The 20,213-nt window shown below is 40.1% G+C and overlaps 1 protein-coding gene across 1 annotated transcript in view; it reads left to right on the forward strand.

Annotated features, from left to right (window-relative positions):
• Nucleotides 1–787: 787 nt before the first annotated feature.
• LOC111146084 (RAD23 homolog B, nucleotide excision repair protein) overlaps nucleotides 788–20,213 on the forward strand; it is a 45,978-nt gene continuing 26,552 nt past the window's right edge. The window contains exons 1-3 of the mRNA XM_022501465.1: nucleotides 788–1,230; nucleotides 19,662–19,743; nucleotides 20,064–20,143. Of these exons, the coding sequence (XP_022357173.1) occupies nucleotides 1,165–1,230; nucleotides 19,662–19,743; nucleotides 20,064–20,143 (228 nt within the window). The 5' untranslated portion in view covers nucleotides 788–1,164. The remainder of the gene's footprint in view (nucleotides 1,231–19,661; nucleotides 19,744–20,063; nucleotides 20,144–20,213) is intronic.

The raw sequence follows: 20,213 nt of genomic DNA on the forward strand, positions 1-20,213 counted from the left end.
AGGTGACATCTGAGCAAAGATTTGAAGGAGGGGAGACAAGTGAGCCACCCAGCCATCTGGGTAAAGAGGACTCAGCCAATGCAAAGGCAGGCCTTTAGGCGGGAGCAACTGCCTAGTACCCACCAACAATCCCAAGAACCAGGGAGAGGAGGGGGATGAGGGGAGAGGCAGGGGCTATGAATCCAATTCCAAGAACTGTGACTTTTACTTCTCGGTGACAGGAGCCACTGGACAGTTCTATTCACGGAGGTGTTGGAGAACTTCACCTCCTCTGTCTTACTTAGGCCCAAGGTCCACCTAGGCATCCGGCACTGGGGTCTGCACTCTCAGGAGTAAGGAATTCGAGTCGCCACCACAAAGGCTCATCCACACAGAAAGCGTCCGGTAAGCGCCGGCCCAGTACCTTGGTTACCACGAGCCTTTCTCTTAAACCCCGCCCCAACCTACCGCCCTCCAGACTTCGGCTTCCACTTAGCGCGGTCTCCACGTAGCGCTTCCCCGGCTACGGGTTGCGCAACTCAGGCAGCCGGGAGGAGTCTGGTCGTAGGCGGAGCAGCGGCGGGCGGGAGAACGCCCCGGCTGCAAACGCCACAAGGAAGCCCCGAGAGCCCTCCAGACGCCCACTGACTGCGCCTGCGCACACCCGATCCAGGCCGCCGACATTCCAGAGCCGCAATCCGTCCCGCCCCAATTCCGGGGCGGAGTTCTTGACCGCGCCTGCGCACAGCCTCGCCGCACCCTACGCCTGCGCGCTTCGTCAGCCCGGCCCCATCCCCCAGATTTTTTCGGGTGGGGGAGGGGGCGCGTCTCGGCGAGTCACGTTGATGGCGGCCACCAGCCTGTGGTGAGCTAGCGGATTCTCTGTTTGTCTCGCAGAGCCCCTCGTGCCTCCTGCAGACTCAGTGGCCGGCGTCGGGAGCGTGAGGAAGCACGGCGGCCAGAACTCGCGAGGAAGGCCGCAGTCGCGGAGGTAGCGGCGCGGCCCGGACCCAGGGCTGGGGGACAGGCCGCTCCGCAGGGCGAATGTGACAAGCCCCCACCCCCACCGCTTTCCTCCCGAGTGCGCGAGGAGCGCGGGCGACCCCGGGGCCCCGCCAGGCCACAGACCCCGCCCAGCGGCCAGCACCCGGAGCAGGCCCGGCAGCGGAGCTGCGCGCCGGCACCATGCTGGTCACCCTGAAGACCCTCCAGCAGCAGACCTTCAAGATCGACATCGACCCCGACGAGACGGTGCGAGCGGCGGGGAGCGTGCCCGGGCAGGGCGGGGGCGGCCGCGCGCGGGCCGCGGGGAGCGCGAGGAGCCCGTCGGGCCTGGGCGGGGGGCGGCGCGGCGGTTCTGTGCGCCCGGCGGGAGCCTCAACCCGGAGCAGGGCCCCGCCGCTCAGGCGAGCGGGGAAAGCCCTCAGCACACCCGGGAGTGTGCGGCGAGCGTGGGGCTCGGGCCCCGGGCGCTGGATAAGGCCTGCTATCCCTGGTCAGGGCCCGGGGTCCCGGCCCCGGCCGTGTACGGCCTACCCGAGCTTTCGGAGTTGGCCGCAGGCTTTGTGGCAGGAGTAAGGGGAAGCAGTGGCTGGACGCCGAAGCCCTGGTGGCAGATGGCGTGGAGCACAAGGCCGCGGGGCACAGGAGGCCTGGGCCTCGGAAGCTCTCAGTAGTGGAACCGGAGGGGTAGGGGGAGGTCAAGGCTTCCTCGGTGATGGAGTCGGCCTCTCTGGGTCCTTGGGTGCGGGAGGGAGATGTAGGCGTCGTCACTACCCCTGCGTGGACCCGGTTAGGCGCTGAAGTCTGGGAGGTGGTAACTGGAGAGAATGAGCTTTAAAAAAAGATATCGGGTTCCGTCAGCCGCAGAGTGAAAGGTGAGTGGAGAGGAGTGTTGAAAATGAATTATTTGCCCCCTCCTCCCCAGAATTGGCGACCCTTTTATTGGCATATACTATCTTGAATCCTGTAGCCTCAGTCCTCCCGCCACCGAGCCCACACCCATACGTAGATTGCACTTCCAGGCCTCTTTGGTGGTGAAGATTTTTTTGTTTCACATCCAGGCTCAAACTCACTTCCAGATTGACTCCTCTTGCGTTAGAAGTCTTGTAATGTAGGTACTGGAAACCTTGCACTCTTCCCCCAGCTCTCAAATAATAGCATTTCAAGGTAGAAAAAAAAAAAGAAAGTAAAAACTTTGGATCTTTCTGCAGTTAAACCCTCGAACACTTCAAAAGTCCACGTGGTAGATTCTCGTGCCATCTTCTGTATGTGTGACTGCAAAAAGAGCCACAGTGTTTAAGTCAGTACAACTTTATGCCAAGAATCTAAATATGCCACCGGTGTGAATTTGCTGTTGTTTTGGAATTGTGCTTCTGTGCATCATTAAGACTGTCATGTTTAGTTTAAACCAGCTGCTTTCTGCCCATCTGTATTTTAAAAAATAGTTGACGCTGGTTTTGGTGAAGGTCAGGGGTCTTGCTGTTAGATCAGTTCCATTTGTGCTTCTGTCTTATTTGCTATGTACCTGCCTTTCGGAGATGTGAGGTTATTAAATGGTGTTTAATTGGTGGTCAGTAAATGTAATCTGTAACGGATACCTTTGGGTGAGGATATAGTTCTATGTTTTACCTGTCTCATTTAATCTGAGGTTTTGCACCTCTTCAGTTATTTAAGAAACATAGTTCCCAATCTTTTTAGAACTGTGACACAAAATAATTTTATTGCAAGAATATGTAAAAGTATACTTTGTGATTAAATTCTTAAAGGTACAGGAGATAGCAATTATAGATTAGAAACTGACGCCCTGTGGATTGATGTAAGTAATAGAAGTCAAATTTTTCTTAAATTTTTCTTTATTGCTGAGTGTGTACTAATAAGTTAAAGGATGAAAGTTTAAAGTGCAGCTGTATAATGTTTTCAGACAAAACTTTTTATAAAATGTCTATTTGATTTTGGTTCTTTGCAGTAATATTGGTGCTGCAGCAGGAACTTTACCAGCTTACAATATTCAGAATTAACTCCAGAATTATTGAAACCTAAAGGAGGTTTTTGTAAATACCTGTGGGTGTATTGAAGTTACGCAGTAACTTTTCTACAGCTCCACCGAATGTTTGGTATTTGGATAGCTCTTTCTGCACTTTGTGCATCTTAGAGCCAATATTGTATTTGTATATGCGCCTCACTGTATTAATTATTTACCAGTTTACCTCAAAGGAATGTCTTGAGTTATATGATTTATAAATATTCTTCTAAAAGTGTATTTCCAGAAAGACCATTGTTAGAGAGTGGCTTCAGCTTTTTGTTCCTATTTGTTTAAATATATTTTTGTTCTGTTTATATAAACATAAAAACTAACATTGTTAATCTGGAGCAAGAAATGAAGACATTTAATCAGTGGTGTGTGGAACATTTACATTAAATGACATGTAGGGGGGCGCCTGGGTGGCTCAGTGGGTTAAGCCGCTGCCTTCGGCTCAGGTCATGATCTCAGGGTCCTGGGATCGAGTCCCACATCGGGCTCTCTGCTCAGCAAGAAGCCTGCTTCCTCCTCTCTCTCTCTCTCTGCCTGCCTCTCCGTCTACTTGTGATCTCTCTCTGTCAAATAAATAAATAAAATCTTTAAAAAAAAAATAAAATAAATGACATGTAGGATTTTTTTTTTCTTTTAAAGTTTTATTTTTAAGTAATGTCTACACACAATGTGAAGCTCAAACATAAAACCCTGAGATCAAGAATCCCTGCTCCCCCCGCTGAGCTAGCCAGGCCCCCTTTGTAGGATTTCATTTTAATGAACTTAAATTTCAGAAATGTTTGTAGTGGTTTTTTTTTTTTTAATATCTATTTTTGATACAGTATTTAGGTAAAATTGCTGTAAGAAAAGAAACAGTGAAAGTTGTAATAATATAAGGAAACTCTCAGTGTCCTGTTTCTAATTTGTTGTGAAAACTAGGTAACCAAGGTTATTAGAAATAGGTCTAAAATAAAGGAGGAGAAAATAGGATTTTAGTGAGACCAGTAGGGAGATCCACATAAAATGAACAGTTTTTGCTCTCAGAGACCTTGATTTTGGCTCCTCAAAGGTTTGTCCCTGTTTGATTTTTACCTAGAAGTAAGAAAATTAAGTAACTTTGAAGTTGCCAGTACAGAAACTCTGAACTTGAGATGAGCAGAACAAAAATGAATGCAAGACAAGACTGAGATAAGAGGAATCATGGGAGTGATTCATTTGTTGAACATGTATATGTTTGGTGGTTTGAGTATCAGCACTGGAGTAAGGCACTTGTGGACTGTGGTGGGTCTTTTGGGAGCCTTCATGACCTAGTAGTTCAAAAGCTATAGAGTAGATGTACAAAGTGGGGAAAGCAATGGAATTTGTTTTTATATTGTTTGTATTAGCTTTAGTTTTTGAATGCTGAAAGTCCTCTCCCCCTTTTACAGCTGCCAAAATTTTCTTAACACTTGCTAACCATTCTGGGTTATTTACTTGACCATTCCCGTGCACTGCCTTTAGTGTAATCATTGCAAGTTTTTATTATAATAAGTAATCTGTCTCCTCTTATAGTCAAACAGTACAGAAACAAAATGAGAAGTTTGGATGGGAAGACCATTGCTAAAAGAGAATATTCTTAATTGTGTGAAGTTTTATTTTAAAGAGATTTACTGTAAAAAACAAAACAGATTTAATCTATATAAAGCATTCTGTGATATCTAATAGACTGCTACATGTATAAAATTTTTGATGATGTGATGGATGGACATACAGAGGAAAATGGAATTCATAGTTTTTCTTAAAGCTCAAATCAAAAGTCACTTTGTTTTGTTTTGTGGTTACTTCAACCATTAGTTAGGAATAGGTATATTAACAAAAACTGACGTGATTGTAATACATTGCAGATTTTATTGTATCACTAAATAATGGTGACAAGAAAAAGTGTGATATTAAGATTTAATTCTTCAGTATGCTAACCCTTGTCACTGTTGTGTGCTTTCAGTAAGTGGAAAAACAAAGTAAGTTTGAGATTAGATTTTAAATGAACAAGCTGAAATGCAGTTATAATAGGACATAAATGACATCAAAGCTGTTGTATGTATATGTTGGAAGTTTTGGATAAAAGAACTGTAGAGATATAGTAGTTTTAATTATTATTGATAGCACATTTAGTGTACCACACAGTAATGTGTAAAGAATTACCTTGCTTTGTGATTTATTTGTATAGTACTGGTGCTTATGCTGTAAAATATTGTTTAGTACTTTTCTGTATGTGGTATTTATTAACCATCATTTATTAGCAGTTTGTTCCTGTTGTGGTTTATTGTATATTAATATAGTTGTCCTGGAGATAGTACTTTATTATAGAAGTTTCCTAGATTGTAAATATATTAAGAGTAATAAATGTATAAAAATACTGTATCACAGGGGAGGGGGCACCTGGGTGGCCCAGTCGGTTGAGGGTCTGACTCTTGGTTTTGGCTTAGGTAATGATCTCAGGATCCGGGATGGAGCCCCATGTTGGGCACTGTGCTCAGCAGGGAGTCTGCTTGAGATGCTCTCTCTCTTTAAAATAAAGTAAATCTGAAAAACTGTATCACAGAGATGAAATTAAGGTTTCTTGGCATATTGGTAAAACAGAACACAGGAAGTACCTGGGAGATCAGGTATGGTTTCTTCCAGACTTTTTTTCTTCCTATACACTAGCACATAGTGGGCATTTAATAAACACCTTCTGAATTAATTTAATACATTCTTTTAGTGATCCCTCAGTATTTGCATGTTGATTCATTTATTTAATGTTTGTTGAGTACTTACTAAACATTCAGTCCTACTGTCATGGTGCATATATTACAGTGGAATAAACCCGTTTAAAAAAACAAATTTTAATAACCAGATGATGCTAAGAGCTATGTAGAGAATTGAAATAGGGTGAGGTAATGTGATAGTGTATGACTGGGTGGCTACTTTTAAATTGACTAGTCATTGAAGGGCTCTTTGAATACAGTGACATTTAAACTGATATCTGAATAATAATAAGTACTCAGATGGGGATGAGTGTTTTCTGTAGGGAAAGACCTTTAAGGGTGTGGAGAAGAGAATTAATAGATCAGAGTTAGGCAAGGGACCAGAGCCTATAAGGACTTTACAGTAAGCTGGGGGGTTTTCAAGGTAAAATAGGAAGCCTTTGGGAATTTTAAGCAGAGGAGAAAATTTTTTTTTATGATTTTAAAGGTTACTTTGCTGGATGGGAAATGGGGTAGTAGGATGAGCAAGAGGGATAGCAGGGAAACAAGTTAGGCTTGCATAGTAGTCTTAAACATTCAGGGCTTAACTAGGGAAGTAGGAGCCACAGACAGGAAGAAAAATGGATGGATTTGAGATGTGTTTGGGAGGGTAGAGTTGAGAGAATTTTTGTTGCGTTGGAGTGGGGAAAATTGAGAAATTGAAGATTAAGCCTGGATTTTGATCGTATAAATTACGTGAATACTTGTGGTCTTTCCTGAGATGTAGAGAGCTGGGAAGGGAGCAGGTTTGCGGTTACAGTGGGAACCCAAGATTTAAGTCTAAAATGCCTACTGAACTTTGAAGTAAAGATAGCAAGTAGAGGGGGGCACCTGGCTGGCTCAGTCAGTTAAGCATCTGCCTTGGGCTTGGGTCATGATCCCAGGGTTCTGGGATCGAGTCCCCCACTGGGCTCCCTGCTTAGCTGGAGCCTGCTTCTCCCACTCTTTCTACCCCTCCTGCCATTCGTGCTCTCTTTCTCTCATGCTCTCTCTAAAATAAATTTTAAAAATCTTTAAAAAAAAAAAAAAAAAAGATAGCAAGTAGATTTCTTATGAATCTTTATTCCAGAGAGAAGTTTGGGTTGGAGATAGAGCCCTGACAATAGGCAGCATATGTGGTGGACTTCAGTCCATGGGATGGGATGAGATCATCTAGCAGTCTTTTTCTGTGTCCATTGCTTGTGTCATTTGAACCCTAAATTGTCCACTATATGTAATTGTATTCTACTAGAATTGAAGATCCATGCTGAGGATGTACCTAGGTAATAGGATGGGGCCCGGGGTTGAAGCCTGGATTTGGAGATTTCATGTGGAGACTGAGTAAAAGAGGTCAGTCAAGGAACAATCTTTGAGGTAGGAAGAATCCAAGAAAAAACGTTTCAAGGAGAAGGAAAGGATCAAATGTGTCTGCTGCTTGAGAATTCAAGAGACATACCCTTTGGTTTTGACAACTTGGAGATTATTAGTTACCCTGACAAGTAATCTCCATGGGATGGTGGAGCCAAAATTTGTGTTTGAATGGACTGAGGAATGAATGGGAGATGAGAAAATGCAGATAGAATTATGAACTTATATTAGTTATCTTGACATTGTCATTTCCCCTGATGTAGCTGCTTTTATCTCTGTGTTAAAAACATGTGAAAATGGTCACAAATCTAAGCTTCACAGCATGTGATAGACATTGTTTAAAAAAGACATCCAGGGGCGCCTGGGTGGCTCAGTGGGTTAAGCCGCTGCCTTCGGCTCAGGTCATGATCCCAGGTCCTGGGTTCGAGCCCCACATCGGGCTTTCTGCTCAGCAGGGAGCCTGCTTCCTCCTCTCTCTCTGCCTGCCTCTCTGCTTACTTGTGATTTCTCTCTGTCAAATAAATAAATAAAATCTTTAAAAAAAAAAAAAAAAAAGACATCCACACCAGAATTGTGAAAAATAATGTAGTAGTGTATATTTTTAAAAGAAGAAATGAATGCCAATGTGACTAGTAACTTGCTGCCATCACCCAATTAGTGGCTTTGGTAGTTTCGTTATCTATGAAAGATGGTCTTGCTCAGACACCTGGCCTTGCGTTCCTTAATCTCTCATCCAGTGTTCTTTCCTTCTATGCTACCTCAATTACTCAGTCCCATGACTGGTAACTAGATCTTATTACCAGTAACTGTAGCTATTCCCCCATTCCCAGTAATCTGTTTTTAGTATCCAACTTTACCTTTCTTCTGATTCCAGTTGTATTGAGACCTATAGTTCATTTGATCCACCTGTTTTTTTTTTTGGTTTTTTTGGTTTTTTTTTGTTTTTTGCTGGCCTTCCCTTTATGTTATTGCTTGCACTCTTGCGCAGCTAAAACAGGGTCAGTGATGATAATTACTCTCTTGCAAGAGTTTCAGTTCTGGCTCTAGCATCTGTTCTGTGACCTTGGGCAAGTTACTCAATAATGTGCCTGTCTGCTCATCTTAAAATGAGGGTATTGCCACTGGAACTACTAACCTCATATGGTTGTTTGGAAGGTTTTACGAGTTTGAGAGCATACACATAAAACCGAGAACATACACATAAAACTGTGACCACGCTTGACAACATGGTCCCACTCTCACTTCATTGTTTTTGCTTGGAAAACCCCAAATGTGACTAAATTCAGTTTTGTTTGTGCATGCACTGTGTAGCTAGAAGACAAACACATAGCCACATTGATTTGTCTCACTTAAAACTCCTGAACATTAATTGGGCACTTTGTATTGCCTGTTAAGTGTACTTCACTAGTACACTAGTCAGTCCATTCACTCTTCCACTGTCCTTATTTTCAGCCGATAACCCTAGCTTTTATATTTTATTGAGAATATAGAAGCAGTTGGGACAGAACTTTTGCAGAGTCCTATCACAACTCCCTACTTCCTCTATTCTCCTTTAGTTGGGGGTCGGTATCTATTTGGGTGGTACTAAGGCTGGTCCCTCTCCTTTGCCATTGTACCCTATATGTGGTCATCTGTGCAGGACCTCAATCCATCTCTTCTTTTCTCTTCTGCCTCATTCATTTTTCCATTCTAGAATATTCAGACATTTTCTCCATCTTAAAAAACTCTCACTTGTCTCCATATCCCTTTTGGCTGCTCCATATCCCATTTCCCTGCTGCTTTTCATAGCAACTTAAGGTTAGCTCTTGACTCTTTACTTGTTTTTACATCTTGCTCTCTTTCAGATACATTGTACTACTGCTGAGGGGTGAGTTTTTTTCCCCATTTTGGATTTGTCCTATGTCCTTGAGCTCTTAAATCTCTTTTCTCGTTAGTAAAATAGAAGTAATAATAACTTGCCTGCCTTTTAGAATTGATACGAAAATCAAATAAGATCATGGATCTGAAAATTTTTAGTGAATAAAAATAAACATGCCAATTTTTTTAAAACAAATCCTGCTCTTTCGTCGATTTTCCGTTATCTTGATCAATGCTTTCACTATCTTTTCTTAAAAAGGATTGTATGGATGTGGTATCCTCTCATTGTGTCAACTTGATATAATCAGCAATTTCAGTTTTTAAGAGTGGTGTTCTGCTTTTTTTTTTTTTTTTTTTTTTGTTTGGAAATTATGAGATATTTGATAGGCAATGTATAAAATTTCTGTTACTTTTGGAAAGAAATGTGCTAAATTTGAACCTGTCACAGCACAGAATGCTGCTGAAGGACATCACACCATCTGTTCCTGTAAGTTTGGATAAATCCTTATGTAGTGTCTCCAAGAGCTAATTTTATAACTCAGTGAACTTTATAAACCCTTTAAACATTATATAAACCTTGTCTAGCAGAGGAAGTAGACTGGCTACAAATGACTAATATATATGAGCTGATCCTAAATACTTCAACAAGTAGATAAAAATTATGTGTCACTCCCTCTCTCCTTTCCCTCTTTCACTTTTGGTTGAACTAGGTGGGTGGCTTTTTTGTAGTGTGTAAGATCCTTTATCTGCCTATATAGAAACTTTAAAAGTTTTAGGTATCTTGAGATATCTACTTTTCTACTTAGTTTTCAAAATCTCTGTCTGTTTTAATCTTGTTGAAATCATACTGTTAAGAATATATTTTAATATATATTAAATTGGCATGAATAGTTCAGCTTAGGAGACTAAATATCATAGTTTCTGTGGGAAAGATAGATTCTGGATTTCAAATTACATTTTTTCAAAGATTATTTATTTATTAGAGCAGAGAGAACATCAGTGGTGGGGGTTGGCACAGAGGGTGCTAGAGAAGCAAGCTCCTTGCTGCAGAGACACTGAGGCGGGAATCATGATCCCTGCGGAGACACCCACACATCCCCCAAATTATATTTTAAAATCATAGCCTTTTAGATCATAATCATAATTTGAGAATTGATGGCTTTTACTTACTTGTCTATTCACACATTATTAATACTGTACTCTCAGTAATAAAAAAATATCTTCTGCTACATTCTTTCATTCCTTGGGTCTAGTGGGAAGATTTTTCCTGTTGCACTAAAATCAGCTGATTCTTTATAGTCAGTTCTATTTTTAGAATTAACAGGAGCCTACTTTGAGGAGTAGGCTCATCCTGAGGAGGAGGAGGAATCTAGGAAATACTCCTTGGTGCCTGCAACTTTCTCAGATGGAAGGATACCACCCAAGGAATTTTAAAAAGGCAGGGCGGGGGGGGAATACCTGGGTGGCTCAGTTGGTTAAGCTGCTGTCTTCCGCTGGGTCATGATCTCAGTGTTCTGGGATCGAGTCCCACATGGGGCTCCTTGCTTGGCAGGGAGCCTGCTTCTCCCTCTGCCTCTGCCTGCTACTCTGCCTGTGCTTGGTCGCACGCGCTCGCTCTCTCTCTGACAAATACATAAATAAAATCTTTAAAAAAAAAAAAAAGCATTGCCCACAGTGTAAATCTGTGAAATCCTTTTGCTTTAGGACTCCCCTTTTGCTAATGGTTAATTGCCGAACTTTGGTTGCTCTTTTGTTTTTCAAAATTTAGCTAGGTATTAGACTTTCTCTTTTTCTTTTTTAAATAACCTCTGTGCCCAGCGTGGGGCTCAAACTCAAGACCCTGAGATCAGAAGTTGCATGCTTTACCAACCGAGCCAATCAGGCTCCCCAGACTTTTCTTTTCTAATGAAGATTCCTCTCAAAATTGCAATGCACTCTTGTATAAGTAAGTATAAGTGTTAGTAAGCAATGGTTGGAGGGAGGATGCAGTGATTTTTTTTTTTTCTTTGCTTTTAAACTTTTTAAATTTTCCCTTAAATTACTAAAATAATCCAGGCTTATTATAGTTAGTAAGTGTATAGAAGAGTGGAAGGCTTTATGTCCCTGGTCCAAATAACCACTATGGACTCCGTATGCTGCTAGACATTTTTTTTTTTATGTACACGTAACACATAAACATAACTACACTGTGTTTTTTTTAAAAATCAACCAGCTTTTGCCCCTGAAAGATAATTATAAACGTGTCATTTATTCATATGTACACTCATTCAGTGAATATCTTGCATGTGTGGTGATGGTTCTTGTATTGCATTGTATTGAAATGAATGCATGTACAATAATCTATTTTACCATTGAATGTTTAGGGCTTTCAGTATTACAAACAGTAGTGTGGTACACATATTTTGTTCATGTATCTTTGAAGTATTTGTGTGAACATGTCTTTAGCATTGATTTCTAGATGTAGAATTACTGGGTTAGAGGCGTCAGTTTGCTTCAGAATTGCCTGCATCAGTGCTCACAAGTGTCAGCTTCCACATGAGTAACTAGCCAGGACTCAAATAAGAGATGTAGCACAGATTAAATGAGTTAAATTTTGTGACGCTCTTCATATTCTGCCAGGCATGTGGTAAGTACATAGCACCCATGAGCTGTTATTCATTCAGCCTCTGTATTTCAGGGCTACCCATTAAAGCTTGCATAATTTGTTTTTTTTTGTTTGTTTGTTTGTTTTTTAAAGATTTTATTTATTTATTTGACAGAGAGAGATCACAAGCAGGCAGAGAGGCAGGTAGAGAGAGAGGAGGAAGCAGGCTCCCCGCCGAGCAGAGAGCCCGATGCGGGGCTCGATCCCAGGACCCTGAGATCATGACCTGAGCCGAAGGCAGCGGCTTAACCCACCGAGCCACCCAGGCGCCCCTTGTTTTTTTTTTTTTTTTTACTACTTACAACAGTAGTAAGTAAGAACACAGTTATAGCAGAAATAAGGAAAATACACTGTAACATTTAGGAAGCTAGCTTATCATATGCATATTCAGTTGCTAACCAAATCAACAAGCTGTAGTCCTAGAAATCTCGTGTGGCAGTCCTTTGTAAGAAGGCTGAGGTGCAAAACAGTATGTTACTATGGTGGGGATATAATTTGTAAGACATTATTTTGATATCTTAAGTTTGTCGAATGGAAAAGACTATTAATGGTTATTGGCCTAAACTAGGGTCGTGCCAGGGAATGCAATGTAATATTCACATTGGGAAATAATTAGATGTAATTTGGAATTAGATGTAATTTGGAAATAATTAGATGTAATTTGGTGTGAGGAATGTGGAAGAGACAAGCACCTCATGCGAATGGGATGAAAAAGGATAACTGATCAGCTGTTGTGTTGGCAGCTTGTAATACACTATTATTATTACTGTGATTGTCTCCCTTTTGTCGGGGGGGGGGGGAAGCCCTGTCAGCCATGTTTAATGTTAGATAAAGAGTATGTTTTTCTTTTTTCTTTTTTTCTTTTTTTTTTTTAAGATTTTATTTATTTGAGAGAGAATGAGACAGAGAAAGAGAGAGCATGGCGGGGGGAGGATCAGAGGGAGGAGCAGATTCCCCACCAAGCAGGGAGCCCGATGTGGCCCTAGGATTCCAGGACCATGACCTGAGCCGAAGGCAGTTGCTTAACCAACTGAGCCACCCAGGTTCCCAGGAGTATGTTTTTCTTTTAAAATGCACTTCTTTCATAAGAGAAGTATGCGACTAGGAAAAATGTTTGATTCTTGATTGTTAACAGTGCTTTATTGATGGTTGGGTTGATGATAAACTCATTCTTTAGGGGGGAATAAACAGCAAAATGAAAGGATAGTCTTGGTTATTTACTGGGACTGTGGTGATCAATTCTAGATCCATCCTGTTTACTACTTAATGAAATAGCACTGGCATGGGGCTCAGCACAGTTAAAGGAGTCATAACTGCATCCGTTGCTGGTCATAACTTTCCCAAGAAAAGCCATGTGCAGAGGTGCTACCTCTTCTTTTTTTGCCACATCCAGAAAGAAGGCCTTTCTTTATAAGCTGTTTTAAAGTGTGTTCAATTTGATCAGGTTAGGAATTAGACTAATTAGTATATAGACTATCTTTCAGCAAATGTATTATGGTTGAAATGCCTGCGGGATTCCAGTAAAGGTGTTGAGTAGAGACTTAGGTATGCATGGCTAAAGCTAAGGAGAGGGCTAAGAAGTGACACCTGGATGGTTATTAAAACTAAAGGAGGTCCGCCTGGGTGGCTCAGTTGGTTAAGCGGCTGCCTTCGGCTCAGGTCGTGATCCCAGGGTCCTGGGATCGAGTCCCGCGTCCGGCTCCTTGCTCCGCAGGGAGCCTGCTTCTCCCTCTACCACTCTGTCTGTGCTCGCTCGCTCTCTCTCTCTCTCTCTCTCTCTGACCAAAAAAAAAAAAAAAAAAAAATCTAAAAAAAAAAAACTAAAGGAGATGGATTATCTGGGAACTTTATATAGAACAAAAAGGCAGCCTTGGGTATAACACTGAGCTGCACTTAAAGGGCTAGCCAAGGGAGAGGATTTCACAAAGCAGTGAACAGAAAGATAGGAAATCCAGAAGGTATGGCTATTTGGGCGCAGAAGGAAGGCAGTGTGAACAGGAGAGACAGGTCAATATTGTTTAATGTGACAAGTAAGGTAGGGAAGGACTAAGAAATGACTGGTTATGATTTTTGCTGAATTTAGTGATACTGGAAAGAGCAGTTTTATGGAATTGTGGGGATAGGGAGAAGATATGCAGCAGAAGGAGAATAAAGTCCGTTTTTCTGTCAGCACTGTATGGTTGAGTAATAGGTGTGGTGTTAAGAGTAAGTACTACAGTGTGTGTAGTTAATTTTTTGAAAAATGCCCGAGACTAAGGGTAGGAGAATGTAGCTACCAAGAGATACGGGGAGTTGGGAAGTTTTTGTTTTGTTTTTAAGAGGATAGAAAATTGGGTCTGTTTGACTGTAAATGAACTGGCTTTGAGGGAGATGTTGAAAATACAGCTGGGGGAGGATGGAAACAATAAATCTAGCAAGGTACTGAAGAACACTGGAGGGAGAACCAGGGGAGAGGTGGAAAGAATTAGGTTTGAAAGAGAGGGATGCCTCTTTCACTTGGTAAGTGAGAAGGAAATTAGGTGGATCTGGATGCAAAAAAATAAAAACAAAAAAGTCTATCCCTTTGGTGGCAGAAAGCGGAGGGTGAGTTCCTCTGACATCTGCTCTGTTTTGAATGAAGTAGAAGATGGTTATCTGTGGGAAGGAGGGTAGTGTTGGGAATCAAATTTAGAGAAGACTGCAGGTTTGAAATACCTCTTAGGAGAATGGAGGAGAACCAGAAGAACAGAGGATTTAGTTATCTTTCATTGTCTATAGCATTTAGAAGACTGGATATAAATGGAAAGGTAGGGGTTGGATAGTTAAAAGCAAAATTTGTTATCTAAGTAAGGTAGGAGATACCACAGAGTGGTTAACTAAATTTTACATTAAGTACTGATAGAAATAAAATCGGTTGTGTTGGTCCAGATAAGGAGCTTTGCCTGGCACAAGCATCAGAAAGACAAGAAGGTCTAACATAGGAAGAAAAGTGATAGAAACAGTGGCATTGCTTGTATGTGCTGAATAGTGCTGGCAGTAAAGATCACGATGAAAATAGGGGCTCTGGAGACCAGAGTCTTAATGAGATGCAAGACCAGGTGTAGTGAACGGTTATTGAGAGCTGATAGGAAAAGGTGATTTGGTGCTTACAATTTCAAAGATGGGGACAGTTTTGGAATGACAAAATTCAGCCTGTGTCCTGTAGGTAATGACTTAAGTAGATTGAAAGTAAAGATCATGTTCTGTTTGGTTTCATTTTTTAAGTATGTAAAGATCATTGTGTTAAGGTTAGGAACAATGCCAAAATTTTGGACAGGTCAGTGCACCTGGTTCTAAAGTCTAGTTCAGTTGTTTTCTGTGATACTTAACCAGAAGTGGTATTGCTGGAGTGAATGGCCAACCCCTGAAAAATGTTGACCTTTGGTGTATTGCCCTTAAATACTTCATTGATTGATACTCTTTCTGAGAGTGTATCTCCTCACACTTAACACCAGGAATTGTTCCAGGCTGTCTTTTCTAGCATCATGGTATAGTGGGCTAATCATATCTGACTAAAAATTGTGTTTTGGTTAGTAATATGGTTGAACTTTTTATTGACTACTTGTGAATTGCAGCCCTGTTACTTGTCTCATTTTTCTGTTGGCAAAAGACTATTTTCTTCCATTTCTCTTTTCTTAATTTATTTTCATTTTTCCTTGTTTTTGTCTTATTTGTATTTGACTTGCATGCTTAGTTTATTAATTTTCCTTCTTTAATAATAATAAACAATTTTTTTTTAAGATTTTTACTTATTTGACAGAGAGAGAGAGATCACAAGTACACAGAGAGGCAGGCAGAGAGAGGAGGAAGCAGGCTCCCCGCTGAGCAGAGAGCCCGACATGGGGCTCAATCCCAGGACCCTGAGATCATGACCTGAGCAGAAGGCAGAGGCTTAACCCACTGAGCCACCCAGGTGCCCCAACAATTTTTTTTTTTTTAAAGGGAGTGTGCACATGACGGGGAGGAGGGGCAGAGGGAGGGAGAATTCCAGGCAGGCTCCACGCCCAGCACAGCTCAGCATGGCACTTGATCTCAGCACCCCAAGATCATGACCTGAGCCGAAATCAAGTTGGATGCTTAACTGACTAGCCACCCAGGTGCCCCAGTAATAAACACTTTTAGTATGTTTTTTTTTTTTGTTTTGTTTTGTTTTGAAGATTTTATTTATGGGGCACCTGGGTGGCTCAGTGGGTTAAAGCCTCTGCCTTCAGCTCAGGTCATGATCCCCGGGTACTGGGATCGAGCCTCCAGTCGGTCTCTCTGCTCAGCAGGGAGCCTGCTTCCTTTTCTCTTTCTGCCTGCCTCTCTGCCTACTTCTGATCTGTCAAATAAATAAAATCTTTAAAAAATAAAAAGATTTTATTTATTTGGGGGAGAGAGAGAGTACATGAGAGAGAGCACTGGCAGGGGTGAGGGGGAGAAGCAGACTCCCTGCAGAGCAAGGAGCCTTGCTATGGGGCTTGATCCTAGAGTCCTGGAATCATGACCTGGGCAGAAGGTGGGTACTTTCTGAGCCACCCGGGCACCCCTAAACACCTTTAGTGTTAGTCTGTGTGATTACTTTTTTAGCCAGATTTTACAGGTAATGTCTATAGAGTGTCTATAGAGTTCTCATTGTTATGTTCTTAATATGCTTTAATCATTTGTTTGGTTTCTTTGGAGCTAAACGATTGGAGGTGTTTGTTGTTGTTGTTATGTTTTTTTAACTTCTAAGGGTTTTTGTCCCCTCCTCCCTCTTTTTGAGACAGGAAACTAGAGAGTGAGTCTTATGGAAATAGTGAAATAGTCTTTGTGGCCTAAATTTTATATTCTATGGGTGCTGGAAATAAAAGTACAATTTTTATTGGATAGAAACTATATATATATATATATACACATATATATATATGTCAATTAAGTCTGTCTTAATTGCCCACATCCTGACCTGTCAGAAATGAAATTCCTGCTTATTTTTCTTTTGTTTTTTGCTTCATATATTTTTTATTTCCTTTTTCTTCACATATTTCTGTGCTATATTAATTTATTCATTCAGCAAGAATTAATTGAGCAACTGCTGTGTGCTACACCATTATGTGCTATTCTGAGAACTAGATTCACTCCTAGTAACATGTGGTCTGTAATTCATTTGTGATTTTTTTTTTTTTTAAACCAAGCAACCACAGTTGCAAGTATTTCATCTCTTCTTTGAAGAAACAGGTGTGTGGAAGGAGATTTATCATTCACCACGGAATGCTCTAACTGAGCTCTGCCATCACTCAGTTGACTTTGGGCAAGTCATTTAGCATGTAAGATAGCAGTTCTCAAAATTTTTGTTTTCAAGACCCTTTACATTCAGAATTTCTTGAGGACTCCAAAATAACTTTTGTCATTGTGCTTGTGTTTACCATATTAGAAATTAAACTGAGAAATGTTTTAAATGTTCATTTAAAGATAACTCAATAAATGTTATATTTTTATGTGAAAAGTTCTTTTCTAAAACAATACCAAAAAAAATAATGAGAAGACATTGTTTTACTAGTTTTGCAAAACTTTTTTTTTTTTTTTTTTTTAAGTAGGTTTCACTCCCAGCGTGGGTCTCAAACTCACCACAATATGGGAAAACGCTAATTTGCTTAGTGCTGTGTATTAGTAAAGTTCATTTCCTGTCATTTCTATTTCTTTTTAAAGTAGGCTCCACACTCAGTGTGGGGCTTGAACTCACACCCCTAAGATCAAGAGTCATATACTCTACCAACTGAACCAGCCAGGCACTCCCAAAACTCTTTACTGTTTGGCTTAATAGAAGGTAGATGGCTTCTCATCTGCTTCTGCTTTCAGTCTTTTTGGTATTATATGCTTTGTAACCTCTGGAAAACTCAAGTATATACTTGTGAGAAAACTAGAATGGAAAAAGGCAAATGATGTCTTTTGACCTTACAGACCACCTGATAAGGTCTTATAAACTTTTTTGGTTCCCTGACCACACACCTAGAATTCTCTAGGCCTTAGCATCCATATAAGTGCAGGGATTTTAACGAAATGGTCTTTCCCTGGGTAACTCAATCTTCACTGTTTGCCTTCGGCTCAGGTCATGATCACAGTGTCCTGGGATCTAGCCATACATTAGGCTCCCTGCTCACCGGGAAGCCTGCTTCTCCCTTTCCCACTCTCCCTGTTTATGTTCCCTCTCTCTCTGTGTCTCTCTGTCAAATAAATAAATAAAATCTTTTTTAAAAACATACTTTATCTTAGAAATCTGGATAGTATCTTTTATTTCCTGCTCTTAGCATGAAGTGCTAGCTGAATGTATAGGTAAAACCAGAACTATCAACATTAATTTAAAGCAAGGACCAACTGTAGAGTTATTGAAGTTGTAAAGTCTTTGTACTTCTTTATTCTGAAACACACATAGCAGAGTGTTTATCATCTGATAAAGAACAGTATATGAAATTGAATAAGGCCATGGAATTTTATAGCCTTAGTTTACTGATGTTGAAATCAGATTCTCTGAGTGCTTTTTTTTTAAGTTGTTACTTGTGTTCATTTAACCTTTGAAATTCGGAACAATAAAAAGTACTAGGCTTATATTGTGATGGATTTCTGCTCTGGGTAACATCAGAAGAGTGGTGATGCTGTTGACTCATTTCAGGAAGATCAGTACAGCAAGGGTAATTTTTATGGTGTGTGCAAAATACTCTACTTTAAAGCTTGAAGTCAGAAAGGTGTTTTGGGTTTCAGCTACTAAGTAGTAGCTGTGTGACGTGGGGAGGAGATTTAAACTCTCTTCTTCTCATCTGTAACATTGAGTGGATGATATTCCCATTTGTCCCAGAGTTTTGAGAATTATGTGAAATTGTGTACCTTAATGTACTTAAAGCTGTATAAGCATTATTGTCTTTTTTTTCTTTTGGAAGATACACTGTTGCTTTTTAATTGTACAGAAGGACCTTCTGTTTATATCTCAGACGGTTTTTCATCCAAAGCTCAGAACTATTCAACTTAGACAATTTTCAGAAGTATTGTGGGAAATTGAAGGAAATGGAATTTTCCCCTTTGATTCTTGTGTCTTTAATGAAACTAGTACTCACTCTTTGTATCCCTATCTGGCAGTCTTTCACCTAAAGCTCAGAACTATCAACTTAGATAATTTTTAGAAGTATTCTGGGAAATAGAAGGAATAGAATTTTCGCTCTTGATTCTTGTGCCTTTAAAGTAATGAAACTAGTTCCATTATGTCTTCTTGCCTCTTTTACTCTGCCACCCTGCTTTCTGATCAGTTTCAGAAATTGATTGGACTCATTTTCAAAATACCTTATAATGAGCCTATTGTCAGTAATTTTAGGAATCAAAGAGACTGTAAAGATTATCTATTTCAGTCCCTCTTACTTTGTAGATGAGAATGGTAATGAGAGAAACTAAGCTACTTGTTTAAGATCATTTAAGTGGTACAGTGTTCCTCAGCCAAAGTCGAACTTTGGAACCACCTGTAAAGCTTTTTAAAAAACACAGATGTTCACACCCATCCCCAGAAATTATGTTTTACTAATTGGTCTTTATGAAGCCCCCTTGGGTATGATTATAATGAAACGTATCCCACTTTTAAAGTGAATCACTTGCCATTTAACATTCATATTTGACTTCTATTATTGTTATAGATGTGACTATTTTATTTCTTAGAACTTTTAGGTTAGAAAGTTTTTCTTTTTTACTCTGGGAAATAAGCTCATAAATTATAATGAGAATCAAAACTTTCTGATGTTGAATTCTGATGTTGAATATTTTGAATGGATTTATTAAGTCACCTGGTAAAGTTTTTTTTTTTTTTTAAATCTTTGTATGTGTAGCAACTGTGGTGAAACAAACTTCATACCTATTATGCCTAATGATATGCATTAAGAATGAGTCTTTTTTGAAATACTATTGTAAAGACATCTTTAAGTTTTTGGAAGTATTGATAATTAATATGCATAAAACCTTACCTTGCATTGTTTATTCAAATTCTGGATTGTCATTTGTTATTTAGACTTTTTAGAAAAAAATCTTTTTATTTTTCCTGTAGGTGAAGGCACTGAAAGAGAAAATTGAATCTGAAAAGGGGAAAGATGCCTTTCCTGTAGCAGGTCAAAAATTAATTTATGCAGGTATGAATTAAATATTGAAAGTAATGTGCTGTCTTCTTGCTAACAGTGACATTCTTTGGTTTTAGAGATTGTCATCTTATAAATTGTGTATGCAAATTGAGTCTGTCAGAAACATATATGGTTTTTGTGTTTGATATCTTTTAGTCAAATGTTAGTGCATTTTTACCCAAGTATATTTCCATTTATATTTATCTTGGCTGATTAGTTAATGTTTTTCTTATTGATAGAATTGACGTTGGTGACTGTTTGAACTTCAGTTATGTGTAAGACAAAGGTTATGGGGCTTCAGATAATGTGTTCTTTTTTTCTTAATGTACTAGGCAAAATCCTCAATGATGATACTGCTCTAAAAGAATATAAAATTGACGAAAAAAACTTCGTGGTGGTTATGGTGACAAAAGTAAGTTTGAGCCTTGTTCTGTATATCTTTATGCATGTGAGAGTTTTTTGTTTTTGTTTTTTGTTTTGTT

The sequence above is a fragment of the Enhydra lutris genome, unplaced genomic scaffold (genome assembly GCF_002288905.1).
Source record: "Enhydra lutris kenyoni isolate GAN:26980312 unplaced genomic scaffold, ASM228890v2 scaffoldscaffold13, whole genome shotgun sequence".
Classification (NCBI taxonomy): Eukaryota; Metazoa; Chordata; class Mammalia; order Carnivora; family Mustelidae; genus Enhydra; species Enhydra lutris.